At 37.5% G+C, this 25,939-nt stretch overlaps 1 protein-coding gene across 1 annotated transcript in view; it reads right to left on the bottom strand.

Annotated features, from left to right (window-relative positions):
- Malrd1 (MAM and LDL receptor class A domain containing 1) overlaps positions 1–25,939 on the bottom strand; it is a 609,872-nt gene that overhangs the window by 458,872 nt on the left and 125,061 nt on the right. The window contains exons 14-17 of the mRNA XM_059263620.1: positions 9,761–9,913; positions 9,260–9,365; positions 8,440–8,807; positions 1,071–1,483 (exon numbers count right to left, since the gene is read on the bottom strand). Coding sequence (XP_059119603.1) covers positions 1,071–1,483; positions 8,440–8,807; positions 9,260–9,365; positions 9,761–9,913 — 1,040 coding nt within the window. The remainder of the gene's footprint in view (positions 1–1,070; positions 1,484–8,439; positions 8,808–9,259; positions 9,366–9,760; positions 9,914–25,939) is intronic.

Raw genomic sequence — 25,939 nt, 5'->3', positions numbered from 1 at the left:
TACAGTTTCAGATTAGAGTTCTGTAGGTTCCTTCATGCTGATTTCCAGAGTGGCTAGATGAAATGACTTTTTAACCAGCAGTGTATAAGAATTCCCTTTTCCCACATCCTCACATTTGTTATCTGGTTTTTTTATGGCTATTCCATCCCAGCTGTCCTACTCCTGGACCAAGAGATCACAGGACACAAATGAACAACCACAGGACTGGTAACCAAAGGACTCTAAGTCAACACACCATAGAGGTACCTGCTCATCCATGTTTACTATAGTACAATTCATGATAGCCAAGTAACGGCATCAGTTTAGGTGTCAGTTAATTAACAGAATGAACAAAAAACATGGCATATACATAATGCAACTTTCTTCAGTCCTACAAAATATAAATTGTGTCATTCATAGGAAAACTGATGCAACTAGTGATAATTATATTAATTGAAATAAGCCAGACTGAAAAAGTCAAATATTGCATGCATTCTCACATTTATGAATTCCAGATTTTATATACATAAGATAAACTAAATATGAAGGAGGAGAAACAAGAAGGTACAGGCATGAATATGGTCAAAGTATATTACATACTTAAACTGCCTGTATGAAGCCCAGACCTATGTGCAATGCATGCATTCCAGTTAAAAATAAATAAAATGTAAAAATAGAGAGTACACTCTCCCTTGCTTTCAGCTGCTCACCTATAAAAAGTTAAAATGTCAAATGATGTATTCAAAAGCATGTATTTATGAGTTTGCAGTCTGCAGAACTCACAGATTATGCCAAACTCTTCTTTCTTCTGATGTTTTAATTTCAGTAGAACAAGCACTTAACATTGGGGGGACCTGCAGCTGTTTCCCGTGTCAAGCACTCATCTGAGATGTTAAATATACATTACTGAGGTATTCCTGGAGCAAAGCAACTCAAAGAGCCTTAGCACACCCTCCAGTAAGTGATGAATGTGTTTCAAAGTATCTTTGATCCAATTCCACCGGCTTTTAAATCAAGACTACAGTGATATTTCACATTGCTTAGACAGTAGGAAGCATTTCAAATATATATTATGAAACCCATTATCCTACCTGAAAGGGCTGTCTGCTGGAAATGCTGAGGTGTTTCCTTATCCATCTGTTGCCTTGATCCCCAAATATCTGCCACAGCAGCTGTCCCCTGGAATTGCTCCAGATTCTCTGGTAGACAGCCAGCTGATAAATATGCTTTCCAAACATGTGGTAGTATAGGCGGAAGGTGCAGCTATTTGCTTCAGTGGCGTTTAGGATCGGGCTGAGCAATACAGCTTTGTCTTGAAAAATCTGTGGCCCTGATGTTTCTATGTAAAGGTAATGGCCTTTGGCTGTGCCCAGTGTGTTATCCTTCATCGGGCCTGTGTTCAGTGTTGAAGTAGTACCCTGGTTCCTGGTCCAATTGAAATCATCTTCCAAACTTTGTTCCCAGTTACAGATTCCATTTTCAAAGTCACACTGGAGTTCAGGTGCTGAAAATGGCATTAAACAATATCAAAGAAGTGTAGGGGAAAAAAGAGGGATTAAGAACACACATTGATACTTGGATCATAAAAGGAAAGCTGTAATAGTTTTAAAATGTGACACAAAATACAGTTATGAAAAGAGTAAATCCTAGACATCAAATAATATTTCATGGCATGAAGATGAAATGTTTAGACCATTATCTTTTAAATATTTTTAATGTTCATTCATCTTCATTTCTGATAATATAACCCTGGGCTTGTGATAAAGCTTAAAGGTAGAGCTCTGGTCTAGCATGCACAAGGACCTAGGTTTAGTCCCCACTGCAACTATTATCATAACCTCAGGCAAATGATCATGGCTATTTCATTATAACACATTTTTGACTGGGTGCATTTCAAACTTAACTAAATGTGCCAACCAGTGAATATTAAAAGACAAACAAACCCACTAAAGCTTAGAAGTCACATATAAATTGTTGATTTATTTGGCCTAAACAGTTTTAAAACCATGCATTGGGATTCTTATATTGACTTTGGTATGTGCACTTGTGTTTAGTGTACATGTTGTATGTATTCCTGTTTTGTATGCACACGTGCATCACAAGGGAACATGTGTGAGTGTGGAGGCCCGAGATAGCTGTCAGATATCCACTATTCTATCAACCTCCACCTAATTATTGTGTGTGTGTTTGTGTGTGTGTGTGTGTGTGTTGCATATGTGTGCGCTCAATGTTCACATGTGTGCATGAAGGTACTCATCCCTCATGTGCATGTGGAAGGCAGAGGAAGGCATCAGTGTCTTCACTGGCATTCAGCCTTTCTGGCTGAACATGAAACCTGTGGGCTTATCGCTGTAGGCTAGGCTGGCAGCCAATAAGCCCCAGTGATTCTCCTTTCTCTGGTTCTTTCTATGCTGGAGTTATTGATATGCAGGGGATCACACCAGCATCAGGATTGTTATGTAGCTGGGATCCAAACTCTTACTCTCATGCATGTACAGCAAGCACTCAACTTCTGAGCCTTCTCTTCAGGCTCTTCTGGCACTCACTGATGTGCTACATTGATTGACCAAGGAGTTCCATCTCTGCTCCCCCACCCTCAATCTCACTGCTATAGTTACTGATGGCTTTTAATGTAGGTTCTGGGATTTGAACTCAGGTCCTCAGGTAAGCACTCTCCCCTCTGAGCCATCAGCCCATGCACTACATTAGGATTTTTTAATACACGCCCTCAGTAATTAATAGAGCTAGGAGTTGTTATTCTCTAACAATTCTAAATATTTAAGGATCACATAGGTATCATGGAAAAGTTGTTTGCATCAAAATGAATAATCTCAAATAAATCCCCATCTATCAGACAAAACCCACACATTTCCAGGTATTCAAGAGGGTTCTGATGAGGGATTCCCCAAATCTCACTCTAAGAGAGTATTTTTCATTTCTTTTCACACAGCTCCAAATGTCTCTACTCAGTCATGCCCAAATCATGATCCCCCAGTGGCAACAGTACCGTTTCTTTCTCTATGTAAAACCACTTGGTACATTCCCATATTCCCATAATCTAAACTGTTTCATCTCAGTCCCAATTATAATGGCTTACAGTTCTTCCTCATTCATATTTCCCCTTATCATATATCATCTTTCCTATATGGTAATAAACTCTCATGCTCTTAAAAGTAAGTCCTGAATAAACTCCTTCTTCTATAAGTTGCTTGATCATGGTGTCTTATCACAACAATGGAAAAGCAGCTAAGGCAGAAGTTGGTACCAAGGAATAGGCTATTGCTGTGACAGATCTGACCATGCTGGGTTTTGGAGGAATGTGGAAGATTTGGGGACTAGGAAAGTTGTTAAACACTGTAAGCATAGATTAATGGGCCATCCCAGTAAAAGCTTAGAAGGCAATACAGTGACCCAACTCAAGAAGTTTCAAAGGGGAGCAACATTAGCAACTGAGCTAGAGATCATTCTTATGATATTTTGTAAACAATGGGTCTGCTTTTTGCTCTTGTCCTAAGAATCTGCCTGAAGCTAAATTGAAGAATTTGAGATTAATTTTGTTGGCTGAGATTTTAAGATAGCCTATATTGACTCTGCCTTGTGGTTGTTAATAATCATGCTTATGCATATCTATAGTAAAAAGGAGCAAGCAAGGCAAATAGAAATACAAAATGTACATTTTGAGGAGAAAAAGAGCCTAAGGAAATATAATGTTGGAGCCAAAGCCTATGCTGAAAGAGATAATGAAGCCATATATGAAAGGGAATAAAGGGAATGGGGACAAAACCCCATACAGCCAACATTCCAACTCATAAAAAGGCAAGTTTATGCAACAAAAGAAATTGTCCCTGGATCCTAAAGGCTCCTTCAGGGTAGGGGGTGAGAAGGCGCAGTGTCGGTGTCAACAACACAGACACCGGGAGTCCATTGAAGGCAAATAATGAACTCCTTTATTCAATAACAGGGAAGGCCTATATACCCTCCTCCCAGCACACAGTCTGTGTGGTCATCCCTCATTGGCTGGGCATGATCAGGAACTCTGACATCAACTAGAAACTCTGACAGTGACTGTTGCTAGGCCTTTAGGCAGACTCCAGGTTGGCTCTTAAGGAGTACACTATGTGCATGCCTTTGCAACTAGTCTGAGCCAACTTCATTGATCCTATGGGCCTGTCCTATTACAGGAAATCATATGCAAATGTAATTCAGGGATGGGGTCAGGTTGAATCCCAAGCCGGCAGCCCAATTTGGCAGCCTTAGCCATGCAGTTCTGGCTTTATAGTTATGAAAGATATAGGAGTAAACGTGTTATGGAATCTTCTTCTGCAGTTAAAGAAAGCTACTGAGGCCAGGCATAGGGGAGGGGAGTCCCTAAACAGAGGCCTGGAGACTAAAGCTGTGAAAGTGAAGCCTGGATTGGGTTCAAGACCCCAAGATGTAAGAGGTGCCAGAGCGAGAAAATGTCAGCCCAGGAGAGTTGTAGATAAGTAGAACTAGCCCTAGAGAGAAAAGTGTGTTATAGTCAAAAAGGTGGAATTGCAGAGCCATCTAAGCCCTCTGACATCAGATATAGAACTACAGGATTTGGAGTTTGTCCTGCTGGGTTTCATTCTTGCTTAGATCCAGTATATCCTCATTATGACCCCATTCCTTGCTTTTAGAATGGTAATGTGTATTCTGGAACATTGTAGGTTAGAGGTATGTAATTTGTTTTTTTTTTTATTTTTAAAGGGGGTTAGTTACAATTAAAAGGGTGCCTTGAGTCTCAGAAGAGAGTTTGGACTTTTAAACTGCATTGGGTCTGTGAAAGACTATAAGACTTTTGAAGTTGGACTAAATGCATTCTATATTATAATATGACCACAAGCCTGTGGGGGTTATGGAGTGGAATGCGGTAGTTTCAATGAAAATGAGAATATAGGCTCATATATCTGAATTCTTAGTCCCTAGTTGATGGAACTCTTTGAGAAGGATTAGGATATATGGCCTTGTTGGAGCAGGTATCTCACTGGAGGTGTGGGAGGCTTTGAGGTTTCAAAAGACTCATGCCAACCCAGTTAGCTTGTTCAATCTCCTTCTTGTAGGTAAGCATGCAAGCTCTCAGATACTACTCTGATGCCACGGCTACCTGTCTGTTCCCATGCTCCCTATCAGGATGGTCATGAACTCTGATCTGAAACTGAAAGCCCGCAATAAACTATTTCTCATGTAAGTTGCCTTGGTCATGGTGCCTTACCACAGCAATCGAGGAGCATTGCCCTCTCCCTGATTTTCTTCCTCTTTTCTAATAATCTCCACTACGTGCCATTATTTATTTTTAATATTGGCTTATGTGTATTGTAGGCCTAAGTGTACATATATGCATCACATGCATGCAGTAGCCTGTTGCAGATTAGAAAAAGAATTGAATCCTCTGTAACTGGAGTTACAGACAGCTGTGAGCTGTCATGTGGGTGCAGGGGAATTGAGCCCCGGTCCTGTGTGAAAACAGTGAGTGCTCTTAACCACTGTGCCACCTCTCTAAACCATGCCGTCTGTTTTCTGTTAGATTTCACGCACAGCAGAAGACATGACATACTTGTCATGCTGTCTAGCTCATTTCACTCAACACGGTGACCTCTTGTTCTATCGCTTTTCCTGCCTATGGCGCGGATTTTGTTCTTCTCTGCACCTGGACTATACAGCATTGGCTATGTTCACAAGATTTAAGATGTCCGTTCATTCCACTGAAGAGCATTAAGGCTGATTCCCTAAGTTGGTTCTCATGAACAAACATAGCCAGATATATAGAGAAAGGCCCATTATCTGCTATCTTGGACCCCCTCAGGTATATATGCCCAGTAGCAGTATAGCTGAATCATGTGGTAGCTCTACTTGGGGATATGTTGACAAATCTCCACTGATTTCCATAGTAACTGCACTAATTAATATTCCCATTACTTTACACAAAGGGGGCTTGGGCTTTTAAACTTCTGAAATCATTCAGTCAAACTTAAAAATAATTGACTAGGACCTCATCAATCAAACAAAGTCTATTTTTTAGGGTAGTATTGAAGCATGTTCACTTTTAAAAACATGAAGATTTTATTGACGCCAGATATTTGCTTTGGGAAAAATAATGAGATAAAAATACACATTTGGGAAAACTGGGCTGAGGAGATAAGATTTAGAGTTTACAGGTAGTTTCACATTTTAGCTCCATTTATATGTTAATATTTAAAATATAAATGTCATCTGTCATTTGACTATTCATCTTAGTGATGGCTCTTGGTGCCAAAGGTGAGCAAGCACCCTGAGCAATAAATAGAAGTGCAGGTGAATCAGAGCAACTGGGTGAGAACCAGTCATCTGAACGGACAGCCCTGAAGAGAAGCTCAGACCTAATGAAGGGAGCCAGTGAGCAGATGTCAGCAGAAAGACGGGTTTTCATCTGGTGACTCCTCAATCGTGACTAATCAAGCCAGCTGTGATGTGAACTGGGGACATTCCAGGTACTCCCCAGGTGTCAGTCTTTAGTTGGGAAGCAGAAGGGGGATGTCAAATTGCTGAGTTTTTAACATAAAACTGACACTAAAGCCAACAAGTTTTTACACTTGTCAATCTCCATTCCCAAGGAGAGCATGGGGAGCTCCACCCTTCAGTGGAGGACCACATCTCCAAGCACCCTGCAGGAAACACAATTTGAATGTTGGGATGTGTAATGCATACTATATTCAATAAGGTAATGTCCCAATGATGCCACTATTTATTTCTCTGTATCATCGAATAAGCAAGAATTACTTGATATATGATTACATTTATTTGTACTATAATACACCATGCTTAATTCTATTAATATCAGGATGTTTGAAGAACAATTTAGAGAATTTTAGAAAGCTAAAAAAAACTTTCAAAATGTGCAGAAGACTAAATTAGATTTTAAAACAAGTTATATATCATATGATTACCACTGTCAAAATCAATGTTAACTCTATCCACTCAAATAAGCGTTGTGTAAATTCCATGAGCTAGATGTTCATTTGGACTTTAATACATTTTTACGAACATGGATATCAAAGATCATATGCACAGAAAGCTTTCCACAGTAACTTATACAGAAATCCCTATCTAAATGTTTCGTATGCGGGTACTGAGCATTCCGTGGTTTCACTTTGGTTTCAAATGAGTTTTCTGATTTATTCAACACATCAGCTTGAAATTTATAAATTATCTTGAGACAAGATAGGAGACCAAGAATGACTGAAACATTTTTGTAACAGACTTTCGTAAACAAAGTAATACTGTGGGTGGCTACTTCATTCGCAGATGCAAGCACAGATCTGTGGAAACCAGGTTCAGCAAACTGGGGGCCAGACCATCACAAGATACCATAAACTTTTTGCAGTTTGAAAGCAGAAAAACAAAATCCAAGCCTTGGCTTTTAACTATCTGCTCTGAAATAAACAAACAAACAAACAAACAAACAAAAGAACCCCACACAGGTCCTTCCTCTAGACTTCCTCCCTGGCTCAAGCCTCTCAGTCAGTGGTTCTCCAATGGGCTGCTGCAATGCTCCCTAATGATCCCCTAAATCTGTTCTCGAGTCCACTAGTTATATCGCACCCATGGTGACATTTACATATGTCAAATTTCAGTGCTCTCACTACTCTAAAAAATCTTTGAAATAAAAACTGCTTCTTCAGTGTGGATCACATCAAAGACGTCTGCCCTCGGCCTCCCCAACATCCCACCCCTGATTTGTGCTCCCTTCACACATTCTAAATTGCCTCTGTCTGTTACTTCTTGGCTTTTGGACATAAGCTTCACTTGCCACATTTCAGATCTTGGCTAAATCATCACCTGCAGAAAATCAAATTTTATTACTCTATAAAGCCACACCATATTTTTCTTCACAGTTCCTGTTAGAATCCCTATCATATATTTCATTAGTAAATAGCTGAACATCTATCTCTCCAGTTAGACTGTGAAGCACAAAAAAGCAAGAATTCTATACTCATTTTTACCAGTGTATCTCTAGGAGCTAGTTAGTAAACCTATCTATTGAAGAATGGCAAGGGGCTGCCAAGACAGCTCAGCCAGTTGCTGTCAGCATTTGCCACGATGCCTGACAGACAACTTGAGTCTGATCCCCAGCACCCACATGGTGGAAGGAGATAACTCATGCATGAAAGTTGTGCTCTGACCAACACACATACGCTATGGCATGCATAATCACTTGCATACATAACATAGAAACACAAATAAAAATAAACTGAAAAATCTTTAATAATGAAAAGGACTAATATGTTTGGTTAATTTGATTAATTGACCATACAGTATTCATCAACTTTTCAATTATATTTGAGTCACTGGCTAATTGCCTAAAAAGTAGTGAACTAATTAAGAACAATACTTCCAAACTATGTGAGAGAAAAAACATAGTGCCCTTCCCTTGGGGAAAAAAGTCAACCCCAAACAACTTACCACAGTCAATCTCATCTGTGCGATCTCCACAATCATCAACCAGGTCACAGAGTTGATGCCTTCCCACACAAGCCTTCGTCTGTCTACACCAGAAGTGATCTGGCTCTTCACAACTCTCAACAGCAGGAGGAAGAGCACAGTTTTCAAAATGGATGTCATCAACAGCAGAGACCCCACTATAAACTGCCAGACTGACTTTCTGTAGTGACAGGTAGAAGGGCTGAGTGAGACGTCCAAGCTGGACAGTCGCCTCTGACCACTGGTTGCCTTGGTTATATAGCACTCTCCAGAGGGCTGTGGCATCCCTGGAATTTTCTAGATGTAGCTGCAACTCAGCTGCCCCCACTGACAGTCCATAGTTATAAAACCTGAAAGAAAATCAACGTAAGAAATGAAAATATTATAGGATAGACTAGACAGTTGAACTTTATACAACCTTGAACTTCCATTTACACAAATTACTATGAATCATGGTAATGGATATATTTCTTTCCTTCAGTAACTGTAGCTGCCCATTTGCAAGAATTGATCTGCTGAGATGCACACGGAATGGAGGCTCTCACAACCCTGGAACCTTTTGCAAAACACAGGAAGACTCCTAATTAAATTAAACTCCAGTGGTAGAAGGGAAGCCCTCCTTTCATCTTAAGAAATAAAATAACCAATGCTGATAATATCCTCTGAAGTTAAAATTATTTTAATTTAATGCAGTAGTCACTATAAAGTGTAGCCATGAGTAAAACTTGAATAGCTAGCAAGTGCAGGGATATGCCTGCAGCCATCATCCTGCTAGGATAATTTACCATCATATAATAGTTACCAGAATGACAGCGTGCACCCGGGCCCTGTCTGGCTGAACGTTGGGCTCTGAAGTTTAGCAGTTTGAAACAAGCTGCTGCTGTTCTTCAAAATGAACATGAAATGCCCTGTAGGGATGTAAAAACAAAGCATTAAGTTTACCTACTGGATCCTGTGAGTCAAGAAGAGTTCATCTGTCTCTTAATGCTATGTCAAGTAAGTTTCATGTCCAATTAAATAAAATAATAAGTCAATACTTAAAATTTTTAAAATAAAAAGTCAATACTGGTAATAAAATTTCCCTTTGTATATTCATCTACATTTAAACGATGTCAATAGCTAATTGATAATTTCAGTTTATGCAGGCAAAAATATATCAGTTCTGATCCTATCACCCACAAAGAAACCATTTCTTGCAGACAACACAACTGAATGTCAGTGTCATCCTACATGCTGCGGTCTTCCTCCACTGAGGTCCAACCAGCAGTCGATAGAAGTGTGTAAAGTGTCCCTAGAGTTTTACCTTGAGGTGTGCCATGAGTGTGATCTCCAGGTGGGGCTTGTTGCTCAACGTCAGCAGAAAGACCGCTTTGGGAGCTCCACACCCAGTCAAAATGGTCACCGCCACTGGCCTCAAACCACCCACAGCTGTTCGCCTCAAAGTCACAATCAGCAACTGGAGAAGAGAAATGAGGCTTTCTTAGATGGCTTCCACAGAGCCCCTTTAGGAAGGGAGCACTCGAGTCCTTATGGCCTCACAGTGCTCCTCTAGGTACAAAGAGTCACAGAAGGAAAAGATTCTTTCCTGGTCTGAAAGCAGGACATGTTTTGCATACCAGAAACAGAGGAGGTAGATTTTAGAAATTACTGCTTCCGAGCATTCTTTCTGACACACAGCATTACTCAGCCACATTGCTTGAGGAATTGCTAACACTTGCTACTTCGCTCTAGTAATGTGTCATTTCCCCTCCTTCAACACCAGTGGGGAGTTTGTTTCCACAGAGCATTTCATATTAAATCTTGAACAACAGTCACTGTCCAGACACTGATCCTGGAAAAGCCCCAGATCTACTTCCTGTATACTTCCTTCATCTCCTTTCTGATTTTTACAGGGGCTGCTATTTCAAATATTGTTATGTGCATCACCCAGTTTGTGTATAATAGAGAAGGTTTTTCTAGGAGATGTGGTCCATTAACTTTCACAAAGCCTTCAAGAGGAAAAGAGAAGGGGTTGGGGAAGGAATAGAAGCTATGAGCCGCAAGACTGTAGCACCAGGGCTCATAATCACTAATACCTGCACGAGAGACTCTGTGCTGCTGCACACTTTGTACACTTTAGCCCTATGCCACAGGTGATGAAGACCATTTCTTTGTGAAGAAGGAAAGGGAGCTTAGGATAACGTATGTAACTTCACTAAAGCCACATATGGTCAAGTTGTACAATGAAATTAGACTGTACATGGAATATACTTGTATGTAACAGTTGAAAAACAAAAAAAAACTGTGCTTATTACATTGGAAAAAGATAAGCCAAAAGGTCTGGTCATAATTTACTTAGTATAATGTGCAGCAAGTGAAAAAGATTCCCATTTGTGATTGATCCATAGAGATCCTTCACCACTGGCATAGGAGTTGTGTCTCCATTGTAAGAGGTGTGCAGGAAGAAGCAAACATTCTTTGGATGAACATATGAAGTGAATGAAATTACAAATTTTACTTAGGGTATTTAAGCTAGCAAGACAGCGTCTTCAATTTTGAAAACACTATTAAAGTACGGGAAGAACATGCATGTCACATCTAATGGCTGATAGTTTCTCTAAAACATATAATTTCAAAAATACATTTGTTTTCTATTAAATTCCCTGCCCCAAATTTGACCAGCATATCACTTCAACACTTACCAAAATCAGTGGAATGTGTAAAGGCATCTAAAATGACTTTAAATACTGAGTACTTTAGTAAATAAAAGCCTTATTTCAATTAGCAGACACAACTAAAAATATGCATCTTGAAGAATGCATTTCATACTTAGAATAATGATTTCTCAAAGTTAGAACTGCTGTGAAGCAAAATTAAATGGTACTCAAAATTGAAAAAGAATAATAACTATGAGCTAAGAATAAAATGAAAAGAAAGTTTAAATCTTTGCACTTTAAAATCTATCTCTATTTCAACCATATAATACACAAATACAATATAAATATACATAGACTCAAAAAGCTCCAAAATATGTAGATGTCATGTTAATCCCTGTGAAACAAATGCTCTGATTCCTGCTATAAACACGCCTCAGAAAAAGATCCAAGAATTCTTGCTACAGAAATACAGGAGGTAACACATTGTGTTGTTACTGTATAACGTGTACCCTGTACAGCTACCTAGAGAGGAAGCCTGAATTTCTGATAATAAGGAACATGATGCTGTAGACGTGGTGAATGACAGTAGGGCTGGAAGCACCACTGAGATGACCCTTTAGTTCTCTTAGAGTTGGCCCCTTCAACAAACTCAGTAAAAGGAATTAACTTTCCAGGAACATTAGCAGCATTATTCCCAGGATCCAAAAATCATGAGGCAGGCAGGAAGAGTAAAAATCTCATGCCCTTGGCTCCTGTGTAGAATCCCAAACAGTTGATTTCACAGAAGTTGAGAGAAGACTATGGCTACCAGAAATGGAAGACAAGAAAGGGATGGGTGAAGGTTGGCCATTGTTTAGTAAGCCATGGGTGGGATGAGGAAAGAAGCCTTGGTAAGCTATTACATAGTGTGTTGATCAAGCAACATGATACTGTGCTCCACAGTTCAAAAAGATAAAAAAGGGTTTTGAATACTTTTCCACAAGAAATAAAAATATTTAAGGAGAGAGATATTATTTCAATTACTTTAATACCATTCAATGCACATATGTATTAAAACACGAAATGGCACCACATAAATATATATAATTTTTATGTTTCAATGAAAAATAATTTTAAAAGAAAGCAATTTTAATAGGAAAAATGCTATTAAAACTCAAATGTGCTTTTCTAATATTCCTCATTCCCAGGTTCTTATGCACATTTAAAAAGCTTACTTATAAATATAATAATGAAATTAGTCTCCAAGCTAGCCATTAATTACATTATTCCACCTTACTGGAACAGCCATGAACAATTATACATGCCATAACCATTTTTGATTGAGAAATGTAATACTCTTAGTGCATTTGAATAATTGAGGTTCAAGGATTTGTCACTGCTTCTGGAGCATTATTGACTTCCTCAATTATCTCCACTCTAATCAATGTATGCAAAAACAATATTGCAGTCACCATTCACTCAGAGTTCCCATGCAGGAAGCTTTATACTAGGGGCAGTTCCATTTTTAACAGAATGCTTGTTGACACAGAATTTCTGAAACTTACGCTTGTCTTTTCTATGACTATGGGTAGAAAGCTAATGACTCTACAATGGCTTTTAATTATTGTGAGAAAAATGACCTGAGTGGCCAATATTAATTATGTTAATTATAATTACATTCGTTGCCTCTGGGGAGAAGGTGTTAGGAGACACGTGGTGGGGCTGACAAATAGGTTCATCACTGTCAGCTTTGCAGCCATTTGCTGAGTAAGAAATCAAACTGGTATGGAATCCAAAAACACTTCTGACAGTAAATATCCAGCCTCAGACCCTGTCTCTTTTTGAATTCACTATCTGGAACATCTTTGGTGGTTTGAATGATCCCATTTGGATTCAATGAAAGGAATAAGCACAAAATAGAAAAAAGAGAATTCTGAATGAATAATTTGGGCATCACACAAAACTTAAAAAAAAAAAAAAACTTAGGAGGAAATATACCTGCTGTGGGATGGTCTGTATGTCAAGTGTGTTGCTGATTGGTCAGTAAATAAATCACTGATTGGCCATTGGCTAGGCAGGAAGTATAGGCGGGACAAGGAGAAGAATTCTGGGAAGTGGAAGGCTGAGAGGGAGACACTGCCAGCCGCCACCATGACAAGCCGCATGTGAAGATGCCGGTAAGCCATGAGCCATGTGGCAAGGTATAGATTAATAGAAATGGATTAATTTAAGCTGTAAGAACAGTTAGCAAAAAGCCTGCCACGGCCATACAGTTTTTAACCAATATAAGTCTCTGTGTTTACTTGGTTGGGTCTAAATGGCTGTGGGACTGGCGGGTGACAGAGATTTGTCCTGAGGTGGGCCAGGCAGGAAAACTCTAGCTACATATACCCTAATGTATAACGAGGTGGAACACACACAAATTCTTTCATTTAAGTCATATAGGCATATACTTATGCTGAGTTTAAAAGATGGTTGGCAGAGCTTGTGAACAATGGTTTTTAGAAGTTAGGATCTGGGACTAGAGTCGTGGCTCAGGGGTTAAGAGCACTTGCTGCTCTTCCTGCGGACCCTGGGTTGATTCCTAGCACCCACATGGTAGCTCACAACTGTCCTTTAATCCAATTTCAGGGGATCTAATCCTCTCCTGGAATCCCTGAGTACCAGACAAACATGCAGTACACAAACATTCCTGCAGGAAAAAAAAACACACATATACATAAAAAATGAAATAAAATGCATTTATAATAAAAATTAGGATCTAATGCTCGTCAAATGCTACCACTATAGATCACAGATGTCTGAGCCAACAGCCATTGAGTCTGTGTGGAAAACATCTTGAAACACCTGCCATCTTCTTTAATCCCCAAGAAATACACCAGAAATATTTCTGTACTTTAAAAATCTTTTCTGAATTGAATCATGTGAGGGGATAAGGGGGCACATGCTGCCTGCATGTAGCAAGAGTCTTTTCTCCTCTTTCTGGCAATAGATGTCAACAAACACAGAGACCTACAACTAGTCAGCATGCAGAGAATAAGTCTTCTGAGTCCTTAAGCCTGCATGGGATGTTTATACCACATACCTGCCCCTTAAAGCTCAGGGATATTCAGGGAAGAGGGGACAGAAAAATTGTCAGAGCCAGAAGTGGAAGGTCCTTCTAAGAAAACAGTGTGTCTGGACTCTACAGGGCAGATGCACATATGAGCTCATAGTGACTGTGACGGCATGCACAAGACCTGTGCACACTCTATAGTCAGACAAAATCCCATTATGAAGTGGGGAAGGTTAACACAATAATACACCACTAGCTGAAGAACTGTTGGCGATTTGACAGCTTCTGGGACAGGGAGAATCTGTTTTCTTTAACAGTGTGACCTTTTGTATAGTGGCACCACTCCAGGGCAAGCCCCATATCCAAGAGTAGATGGGCAACAGAAACTGGACTCAACGTTTTTAAGAGAGGTAGAGAGTGTTTACACAGTTGGGTGGGGAGGGAGGTTGGAGTAGATTTGGAAGGAATTGGGGGGAAAGATAGTGAATGTGAGAAATATATATATATATTCAAATAATTAACAAAATATTATTAAAATAACAGTTTTTAACAATTATAACATGCTAGATTGTAAGTTACATAAACATAGATAAGTGTAAGTCTAAAAGATTGATTCTATGCTTTTTTTAAGATTTTTTTTCTTCTAAGGACTGCAGAGACGGCTCAGCAAAGTGCCTGTCATGTAAAGTGCCTGAGTTTGATTCTTAGCACCTACATTAAAACATGACAGTGGAAGTAAGCATCTGCAACCTCAATGCTAGGAAGAGGATGGAGGAGATGGTGGGTCCCTGTAAGGCCCTGGTCAGCCAGTACAGCTAAAACAACAGATAGAGTTCAGAGAGAGAGACCCTGTCACAAAAATATAAGGTAGAGAGAGACTAGCCAAGAAAGACACCTGACAATGATCTCCGACCTGCATACATGTATGTACACAACCACATGTATATACAACACACACATGTATATACACCACACACACACACTGTCCCACACACATAAATATAACCACACACACATACACACACACACACACACACACACACACACACACACACACACATTGTCTCACACACAGTCTCTCTCTCTCTCTCACACACACCCACTGGCACATACTCACTGTCACACACACACACAGTCTCACACACACAGTCACATCCTTACACACACACACACACACACACACACACACACACACACAGAGTCACACACTAGTCTTCTAGCTTTCCTGAGCTTCTTGAAAGTTGCACAAAGGATAAAAGTTGAATATTCCAGAGTGGTGGATTATGTTCACTGACACCAAGCTTTGATCAGGCAGTTATTATTTTAAATTTTAAGTGCATTAATACTGTATCCCTCCACTTTTAGAGTATGTTCAATACTTCTGTAATTATTTCATTTCAGCTTTTATCATGCTTTCAGGCCATTATATGCTTGAAGTTAAGATAAGGTTGAAATAATTGAGCTCTGGACCTCATCAATAGTTAATATTAATTAACTATTTAAAATGTAATATATAAGAGGGAGAAAAGATTTGCAAATGAACTATGAAATAAAAAAGAAGTCTGTGTAAATGAATAGAAAGAATTAAACATTCTAAAGTAAAGCCAATGCATAAACAACCAAACAGCATTTGAGCTTCAAGATTACTGCATTTTAAACAATAATGATTCATTGTATTATCATGCATATATTTTGATATCTATAAATGTATGTTTATTTATTAGTGAAAATAAATTTAAAATACAAATGATCTTATTAAAAAACTTATAACTATAATTTTTTAAAAGAATCCCGTGATATATCTAACACAGACTCTGTTAATAGAGAAGTCTCCACGCATCTCTCGTGCTTTGGCACCCACCTATGATGGGATCCAATCATTGGCTACCCTTTGTCCAAAACTGTTCTTGTAAGGATAAGTAAATAGCAAACAGCTTCAGTCTGCACAGAGCAAATGTCTATCCTACACAAGAAAGGCAAGGTTTTCACAAAACTCAATAATAAACAGGTTAGTTTGCAGTTCATTGTAAAAGACATGGGTTACATAAGCATAGGATCTTCAACTGCTATACAAATCTACTTCATATGCATATCCCATATCCCCCTGCAGTTCTGTGTTCCCTACTTAAAGGGGCAAGGAAGACCAGCTCAGACGTAACAGTCACTCTGAGCATCGTGTCCTTAAATTTCAAGGCCATCTGTGTCAGGTAGGAATTGCCCTCTTCCACCAGCATCCAAAGGAATTACAGCACATAAAGTTGTTAGTTAACAAAGGGAAAAATTCCATAACCAGGAATTACAGCATGCGAAGTTGTTAGTTAACAGAGAGGGAAAAATTCCGTAACATTCACAATTCTTGACACATAGCATATTAAGTATATTATACATATTCATAGTCTATCAATTAGGAACCTAGAATTTATAAGTGAGTAGGTAATTATGACAAAATAACAATTACTATGCTTTCATTCATTTCCTCAATCATTCATTATGCATTCATTTGAAAAAAAACTGATAGAGAACATGTGATATATCTCTAAAGATGTAAGGAATAAGACCACAACTGTAACAGAAAGGGTGAAAATAATAATGGCTAGAGAGATGGCTCAGTGATTAAGAGCATTTGTAGCTCTTCAAGAGGATCTGAGTTCCATTTCCAGCATCCACATGATGGCTCAAAACCTTTTCTAATTCCAGTTGTGGGGAATCAGACACTCTGTCTGGCCTATGCTGGCACTAAGCATGTGCATGGTACACAGACATTCATAAAGGGAAAATATACATAAAATTAAAAAAAAACCCTACCTTTTATACAGGGGGACTGTAGAAGGTAGCATTAGCAGAGATAGACAGGAAATAGTTGATGATACATAGATGGACAGATGACAGATAAGTAGATAGATAAATGAACAGATAGGTGATAGAGAGATGGATAGATCATCACCAGAACAATAAAATGTCTAGTAAGTTTGTCTAGAGAGAAGTGCTGCAGTCTTAAGAAACACAATGAAGAATGCCTTTGGGGGAAAGTGGGTGGGGAAGGAAACATCTGGAGAAGTGGGTGAGGAAGCAAGCTTACAGCTGTGCACCGAGCACTCACACAGGGGGAATAGAAAGAGCCTCAAGAGCCTTAAGAGAATAAATGTCTCTACTTTATAAGTACTGAAAGAACAGGAAGAAGGCAGGAAAGCAAGGAGGAGAAAAAATATAGAAAAAATTATAGATGATGAAATTAGAGATCTCTTCAACATTCAGCTATAATTTTCAATGAGAGGAGAAACAAGTGAGATGTTTTAGTAGTATAACAAAATCTACATTAAAAACTATATATTTTATTTTATATGCTAAATAAATATAATATAAATTATATTTATGAACACATATTTCATATATTGTTATATATTAATCCCATAAATGAATATATGAATTATAAATGTATAATATAACCTATAAATTAAGGATATTGCAAAAATCTAGACAAGAAGGGAATACATGCTTGGAACTGTAAACCTAGCCAAAAGCCTATATCTAGGTACAACACAGGCCCTAGAGGGGATCTATTACCATTACTAATGTTTTGCTAAATGGACATGTAGTCACTCTGCTTCTAAATATTTATATTTGTATATATGGACTAGTGCTGTTCTAGCCTTGGTCAGATGAGATTAGTTTTACAGCCAACAGTAGTTAATGCAGAGACTCGTGGATGGGCAAGTATCTGAGAATAAGTGACTGTCAAGTACTCGGTGCTAAATGGGTATCTATGTCAACCTCCTACAGGGCCCAGGAAACATTGTGGGAAAGGAGGTGAAAACACTGTAAGAGCTAGAGGACAGGGAGAGGAGTGTTATGAAATGCTATCTTTAGGATTATGATATGGATATTGCAATAGTAAATTCATAGGAGCTGTGGCTCGCTGCATATACACATGCACAACACACACTGACACACAGACCTACACAGATAGCCACACAGACACAGATACACATACTGACATGAAAGTAGGGAACTAATTAAGGAGAAGGGAGTCAGCAGGAAGAGAATAAAAGAATAAAGGGGGATAATAAGGAGATCAACATAATTGTAAACATGTTTAAAATTATCAAAAATAAGAAATGAAAATTGATAAATTCCTAGGCTTATATTATATACTAAACTAGAAACAAGAAATTATTAAAATATGAAAATGGAATTTAATGAAACAAAAGAAAGTCTCCCAAAATAAAAAACCCAGAACCTGACAGACTTTAAAGGCCCAATGTCAGTTTTCAAAAAATTATTGCATTAAATAATGGAAGGGGTATTTTCAAATATATTCAATAAAGCTAGTATTATCCTGATGCTAAAACTTGATAAGGGCAAGGGGACACACACAAACACACACAAGTACACATACACACACACACACACACACACATACACACACACATACACACACACACACAGACAGAGACAGAGACAGAAAGGAGAGATAAACATAGATGTAAAGTTCTTCCACAAATTATTTTCAAGTTCAATTTAACAGCATCTAAAAAAGTCCTATACTATGATCAAATTGGTTTTAGTCCAGGGATATAAAGAAAATTAAACAGAAATAAATTAACAAATATAAATAAAACCACAAAAAATTACACAACCATCTTAATAGACATGGAAAAGACATTTGGCAAAAGTTAGAATTTTCTCATGATGAATGCCCTGAAGAAAAATTAGGTGATGGAAGGCTCACACCTCAACAGATTAAAGAATACACACACACACACACACACACACACACACACACACACAACCCATTGGCATTGTGAGTTTTAAAATCAGGAATAAGACAAGGATATCTACTCTTACTGCTCCTATTTTAATTTAGTACTGATACTTTAGCCAGAGCAACAAGACAAGAGAAAATAATAAGGAATAGAAATTAGGTGAGGAAGAAGTCAAATGTGACCCTCTTTTCAGACAAAATGATCCTATAAGACTCTAAAGACCACTGAAAGACTTTCAGCTTGAAAAAAAACAAATTAAGATTACACCATGATACAAAGTCAAAAACACAAGCCAGTTGTTTTCCTTGTTTACCCATATCAATCTGCTGAGAAAGAAATCAAGGAAACAATCCCATTTACAATAGCCTCAAAGAAAGCAGAACAGCTATTCAAACCATGGTGATGAAAGGCCTCTACATAGAAAACTATAAAATACCAAAGAGAAAAATTAAAGATAACACAAAAATAGTCACATTCCCATATCCATGACTATGTAGAATCAAAATTTTTTAAAATTGTCATTTACCAAAGTGTTCCACAGATTCAGTGTAATCTCTATCAAAATGCTATTGGGCTAGAATGGATACTCACTACAAAATACAAATGAAATTTTTCATAGAGACAAAATAAACAAAACTAAAATGTATATTGGAGTATAAAATACCCTGAAAAGCAGTCCTGAGCAATGAAATTCTAGGATTATTACAATGTCCGATTTTAAATTATCCAACAGATCTACAATAACTAAAGCAGCATGATGTTGGCTCCAGTTCTGGCATATGAGCTTGTGGAATAGAGTAGAAGACCCAGAAATAAGCCCGCATAGCTTTAAGATGGGATCCTCGGCCAAAGTTCCCAAATAACTTTTTAGAAACACAACTTCAACAATTGTGATTAGGAAACTGTTTAACTACATATACAACACTGAAACTAGACCCCCATTCCTCACCAGTATAAAGAACAACTCAAAGGGATTTAACTCCTTAGCATACTAGAAAAACACACAAGGGAACCTTTCCAAATGTAGTCACAGGCAAAAGAGCCCTGGATAGGACTCGAAGAGCTAAGAAAGAAAGAGAGAAAGAAAGAAAGAAAGAAAGAAAGAAAGAAAGAAAGAAAGAAAGAAAGAAAGAAAGAAAGAAAGAAAGAAAGAGAAAGAAAAAAGAAAGAAAGAAAGAAAGAAAGAAAGAAAGAAAGAAAGAAAATGAAAACTACCAAATGATCCTGCTACACCAGTCCTAGGTACATACCTGAAGGATTAAAGTCGACATACAACATAGATACCTGCCACCCAAGCTGTTTACATCACTGTTAAATAGCCAAGTTATGAAGTCACATCAATAGATGAATGGATAAAACAAATGTGCCCCCCCTCATACAATAAACCATTATTTAGCAGTAATAAGGAAAGAAATCACGTTATTTACTAAAAAATGAATAGAAGTAAAGATCAGAGTCAGAAAAGACATATTACAGGTTGAACTCAGCAGAAGCAATCTGAAAGCTGAAGGGAGCCACTAGGAAAGACAGAGGAAGCCAGAGGAAGAAGAAAGGGAATATAACAGAGGCTAAAAGAAAGTCAGATATGAACAAAGTACATTACTTGAATGATGCAAACACTGTAATGAAGTCCATTTTGTGCAATTAGTATGCTCTAATAAACATATTTTAAAAGAAATCTAATGCTCACTTACTATTAAAAGAGATGGAAAATGGCATAGCTCCTATGGAAAAGCATGGCAAGTCCTTAAAAGATTGAGGACAATTTGAATCAATACAGCTGAAGAAGTAATTCCAGTTTGGGCTATAGACTAGAAAGAATTCAAAAGATGTCATGGACAGTTATTTGTACACTAATTCTCACAGAAGCTCTATTCACAATGACCTGAAGGTAAGAATGACTCAAGTATTCACACAAAGAAGAATGAATAAACAAAAGGTTGAATATACATAAAGGCTATTATACACTCTTTAACGAGGAAGTTCTGGCATATGATACAATATACATAAAGCTTCAGGCCATTATCTTATGTGAAATAGGCCAGTTGAAATAGAAAAATACCATACAGCTCATTTATATAAGGGGCTACGAGTAGTGCAACTTCTATGAGAGACAATAGAATAGTAGTTGCCTGTGGATGAAAGAAAAAAGAATGAAGAGTTATTGTGTAATAGGTAAAGTTTCAGAGAGCTTGATGGGTATTGGAGATGGGTGGTAGTAATGGTTCTGGAATACTATGGATAAGTTAACACTGCTTAACAACACAATAAAGATGTATAAGACTATAATTTATTTTTGAGACAAAGAATAACTTAACTCAGGCTGACTGTAGCTGAGGATGACCTTGACTTTGTGATTCTCCTGCCTCTACCACCTTAGTGCTAGGATTATAACTGAACAATCATGCCTGGTTTTATACAGTGCTGGGAATTCAACTCAAAAGGTTGAGTATACTGATATACTCACTCGCACCATCAGCTATTAAATTTTATGTGATATGTATTCTATCATCATAAAGAAAAACATGAGAGGAAGAAAAAAAAATAAAGTCTTGAGATTACATTGTGGATTAAAGCCAGAGGCTACATGAGAAGGAATATAGACGACTCAGGAAGAGTGAAGAAGCCCTAAACAGAGAGTAAACATAAAACAAGGGCCTTGGTCTTGCAGCCTCAAGGAACTCAGTTATGCTAAGAAGACAACGAGAAGCAGTTGTATTTTAAGTCTCAAGGTGAAATTCATATCAACACAGATTTTGATTATGAACTTTTGAGGCACTAAGCTGAGATGCAAGTCACATCCCCCTGGGCTTCTGGTGTCTAGCACTATGGGACTGAGCTGTCCTACTGTGTAGGTGAGCTGTTTCCAGAATACCTTCCTCACTTCTCACCTGCTCATTCCAACATCTTTGAGTGTTCAAGTCACCAATATAAAATGGCATGGTTATTTCCCTGAAACCTGAATACATCCTCCAACATGCTTTGAGTCATGTGTAATTCTAATACAAACACAATAGAAACAATCTGTAAGTAGTCACAGAGTTTAGGGAATAAAGGCAACCTCTATATAGTTTTAGAGCAAGCATAAAATTTTGATTCAAATATTATTGATCTGCATTTAGTTGAATCAGTAGATGCTGGACCAGTGGATGAAAGAGTCAAGTTTGTAAATGAGCATTGTTTCCAGTCATTACATTTGCAGCAGTTACATACCATGAAAAGCTTATAGATGAATAGAAAATAAACACTCTGGTAACAATGGGAAAAAGAACTGGCAGGTCCTGTCTTCCAAATTCTAAAGATAACACCTCATTTTTATCTGATCCCTATTCTTTCTATTAAAGAGAACTAGAAATGATTCTTTGCAGGCAATATTTTATTTTATTCTAAATATTTGAATGACTCTTTTTCTTAAAGATTTCCAGCCAGTACAGTATGGTGTGCCTACACAGGACTTCCTTCAAGTCCTTCAGTGTTCCTGGTACTACTTGAAATCAGAGTTTATATCCTTTTAGTTTCCTAAATTCTCAGAAATATGCTCCAAATGTTTCTTTAGTCCCTAGATATATGGCAATTCCCTTAAAGAATTCAAAGAGAAGGCCAGTGCTACTTGATAAAAATAACCCACAATATAAAATTGGGAAAGGAAATGAGATGCAGTAATAAAATAATTTTTAATATGGAGGCATGTACTATCATAAAATAAAAGTGAACCATTAAACAACACTAAAGATATGAAAGTACTAATTGGTCTAGACTGGAGCTGGAACTTAAAAATGGTTAAGTTCAAAATAAGTGGTTTGGAAGGAGCTGAAGGACACACCATGTTGGGTAATAAAGGATCCTAGAAATTTTAGTTAAATAACCTCAGTGCCAAATTAACCTATCCCTCCTCTAATTATCTGGATAATTGGGTTTTTACCAAGAAGGACAAAATATCAGAGATCATTTACTGAGTATGATAAAGAGATAACTTATTTTACAAATACCTGATGAATAAAAATTTGATTTGTCATGACAGATAAAAAACCTCAAAAATAAATCACTGATTTCTGACTATCCTGACTCTTCCTTAAGCCAATGGGGAAATCCCACATTTTTTTTATATTATTGTAATTTTCATAGATATTTTCTACTGTCCAATAAATTATAAACTACTTTCCACTGTAGAATAAATAAACAATTTTCCTTCTTTTGTACCATTTCCTACAGCAGGCATTGATCATCATTACTAGTTACTGTTATTATTTGCTTAGCAATAAAGTAGTTGTAGTCTCTGTTAGTCACAAACATCTAGAGCACTGTTTCTCAATCTATGGGTCGTGACCCCTTTGGGGATTGTATATAAGATTTCCTGCATATCAGATATTTATATTATGATTAATAACAGTAGCAAAATTACAGTTATGAAGCAACAATAAGATAATTTTATGGTTGGGAGTCACCACAAGATGAGGAACTGTATTAAGGGGTCACAGCATTAAGAAGGTTGAGAAACACTTGGACTCCTCACTAAAGGAGTAAATTCCTTCTGCACTTGCCATGTAAACTCAGCAAAATGATGAAAATAATCAAAATAATTGACTATAATTTAAGAAGCAATGAGGCTATTTTCAGACTTTTTAGTTAAATGCCTCAGGTGTGGAGTGGTTACATTATTTGAGATCCTTGCAAATTTAATTATCCTGAAGACTCAGTGGAGAATCTGAGTCACACTTTGGAGTCCATCTCTGTCTTGAACCCCATTAAGTGGGAACAGCTGACCCTCACTCTCTCTGCACTCTACTTAGCTACAAAGAGAGTAAAATAAATACAAGCACACTGCAGGGCAGTTGGGTACAAAGTCAGTACTGAAAAGAACATAAGAATACTCAGTTATTAAATTATCTTTTCAAAAAATTTGCTCACCTGGATACCTAAAAGGCAGGTTCAGATGAACCAAAGAAGCAAATGCATCATTATCTCTGCTAGTAAAAGTTTAGAAAAACTGATGTTAAATAGGAAAGGATTAGTATGTTTTCTCTACCTTCTGTACACATTATTAACTTGAATATGAAAATCAGATGGGCAGGAACAGCAGGCAGGGAAGAAAATGATCAAAATGGATAAAGTTTATAGTAGCAAGAACAAATACACTCTTACAAGAAATCCATGGAATCTGCTTAAAGGGTAAAGGAATTTATTAGGAAAGAAGACTCACTATAGAGCAGGAGATTCATCCTCAGGTCCTGGAAGGCCAAGGTACAGTTGCACACTGTTCTTCTACATGAGTATCCATCCCAGCATCCAAGCCCAGAAGTGAGAGAAGAGAGCTGAATAGGTGAGTCTCAGGTCTGAAGGGTGGCCCTGAGGCCACACCCCAGGGGCAGATACTTCAAGGTCATAGGTAAGTAGGACAGTTACCAGCTCTATCTCTAGGAGCTGTGCTTCCAGGTCACAGATAGAACAGATATCCACTACAATAAACTACTTATAATTCTAATCTGTAAGCTTTAAGCATGAAGAAAAATTGTCTTGATGGAAAAAAAATATCCCATATGATCTCAAAGTAATGATACAGAAAAAAACTCTTAAGACAGCATTTAGAAATGACCTTAAAATATAACTCATATAGTCATAGAAAAGCTTTTTAATAAATATCATGATTTAACCTCAGTAAAATGTTCAAAAAAGAGCAATCACTCACTTTCTCTTCTAACTTTGATTTTCCTGACTTAACAACATTATCTTCTGATTGATCAAAATACCACAAGCTGCTCAGCAGATTTTACCTGTCTGTGGAAATACAGTTTTTCCTCTGTGATCAATGATTTTGATAAGTGAGAATTAATGGGCTGTCTCCCCATTTCTTGGTTTTAGGTCACAGGAACGGAGAGCCTTCACCAATAGCAACTTGCTATTAGGGCACTTTTTAATTCTATCCTTCTGTGGAGGTTTTCAGATTAGAAAATGGTGTGCACATTTTAAACCTCAGGACAAGAAGAAGAAAACGAAAATCCTTTTTAATCAGAAAAACTTTGACAGGCTTTCTTCTACCAGAATTCATTTCCAACATGATTTAATTTAAAAAGCAAGTTGTTGAATAGTTAGCAAATTTATATTGAGATCCCCCACCAGCACCACCCCCTTTTTTTTTTTTACAGAAAACAAAATAAAATAGAGGCTAGAAAATGGCAATTAATTTTCTAACAATTATTGGAGTAAAAGCTATAGTTTTATATAGAAATACTTTGCATAAAACCTGTCAGTTGGTAATTAAGTTAAAATATCCCTCATCTTACCAAGAGAGTTCTCAGAACAATTTTTTTCCAGAAAATATACATGAACAAATTAAAACATGGCCCGTAGTCTTTCTAATGCGGGGAGTACAAGCTTTCTCTCAATGCATTTATTTAATGAAAGGAACTCACAGTATGGCTGCTGTTTGGTTATGGTCTGGAGAAACATACAATCAGCATCGAAAGGTGACTATGTATATTAGGAAAAGAGACTGTTCCATTTTGAGGGCTAATAACTTTACTTTCCCCAAGCTTCATTGAGTTCTACACTAAACAGACTATTTTTTATATGAAATGGAGAGAAGTAGAAAATAAGAAAGCATTTATATATTTTTAATTTCACCAATTTTAGAAGACTATCTTTAGACAGAAATTGTAGTACTCATAAAATGGTCTGAAATACAAAATGTCTTTCTGTCACGCAGAACTGTCAAGTAAATTTTAATTTTCTCATCTACATCTTATTCCATAGACCAGAATATAATAACATACACATCTTTTCATCCAATATAGACATGATAAAACTGTCTATTGATGTTTTTTGACACATGAAGTCTTCATTAGTGTGAATATATTTTCTGAGCAGTACTATGTAAATTTACAGTATCTGTTGTAATATAATATTTTGGTAATTCATTGAGAATTTCATACAATGCATTTTTATTGTAACCCTCCTAACTCCCTCCAGATTCACCCTCACACCTCCATTCCCTCCCTACTTGTGTCCGCTCTTTATTTTTTTTTAATAGCCCATCTTCTCCAGTTTGTGCT

Source organism: Peromyscus eremicus, chromosome 5 (genome assembly GCF_949786415.1).
Source record: "Peromyscus eremicus chromosome 5, PerEre_H2_v1, whole genome shotgun sequence".
Classification (NCBI taxonomy): domain Eukaryota; kingdom Metazoa; phylum Chordata; class Mammalia; order Rodentia; family Cricetidae; genus Peromyscus; species Peromyscus eremicus.
The sequence above is the reverse complement of the archived record's forward strand: the minus strand, read 5'-3'. Positions and strand labels throughout refer to the sequence as shown.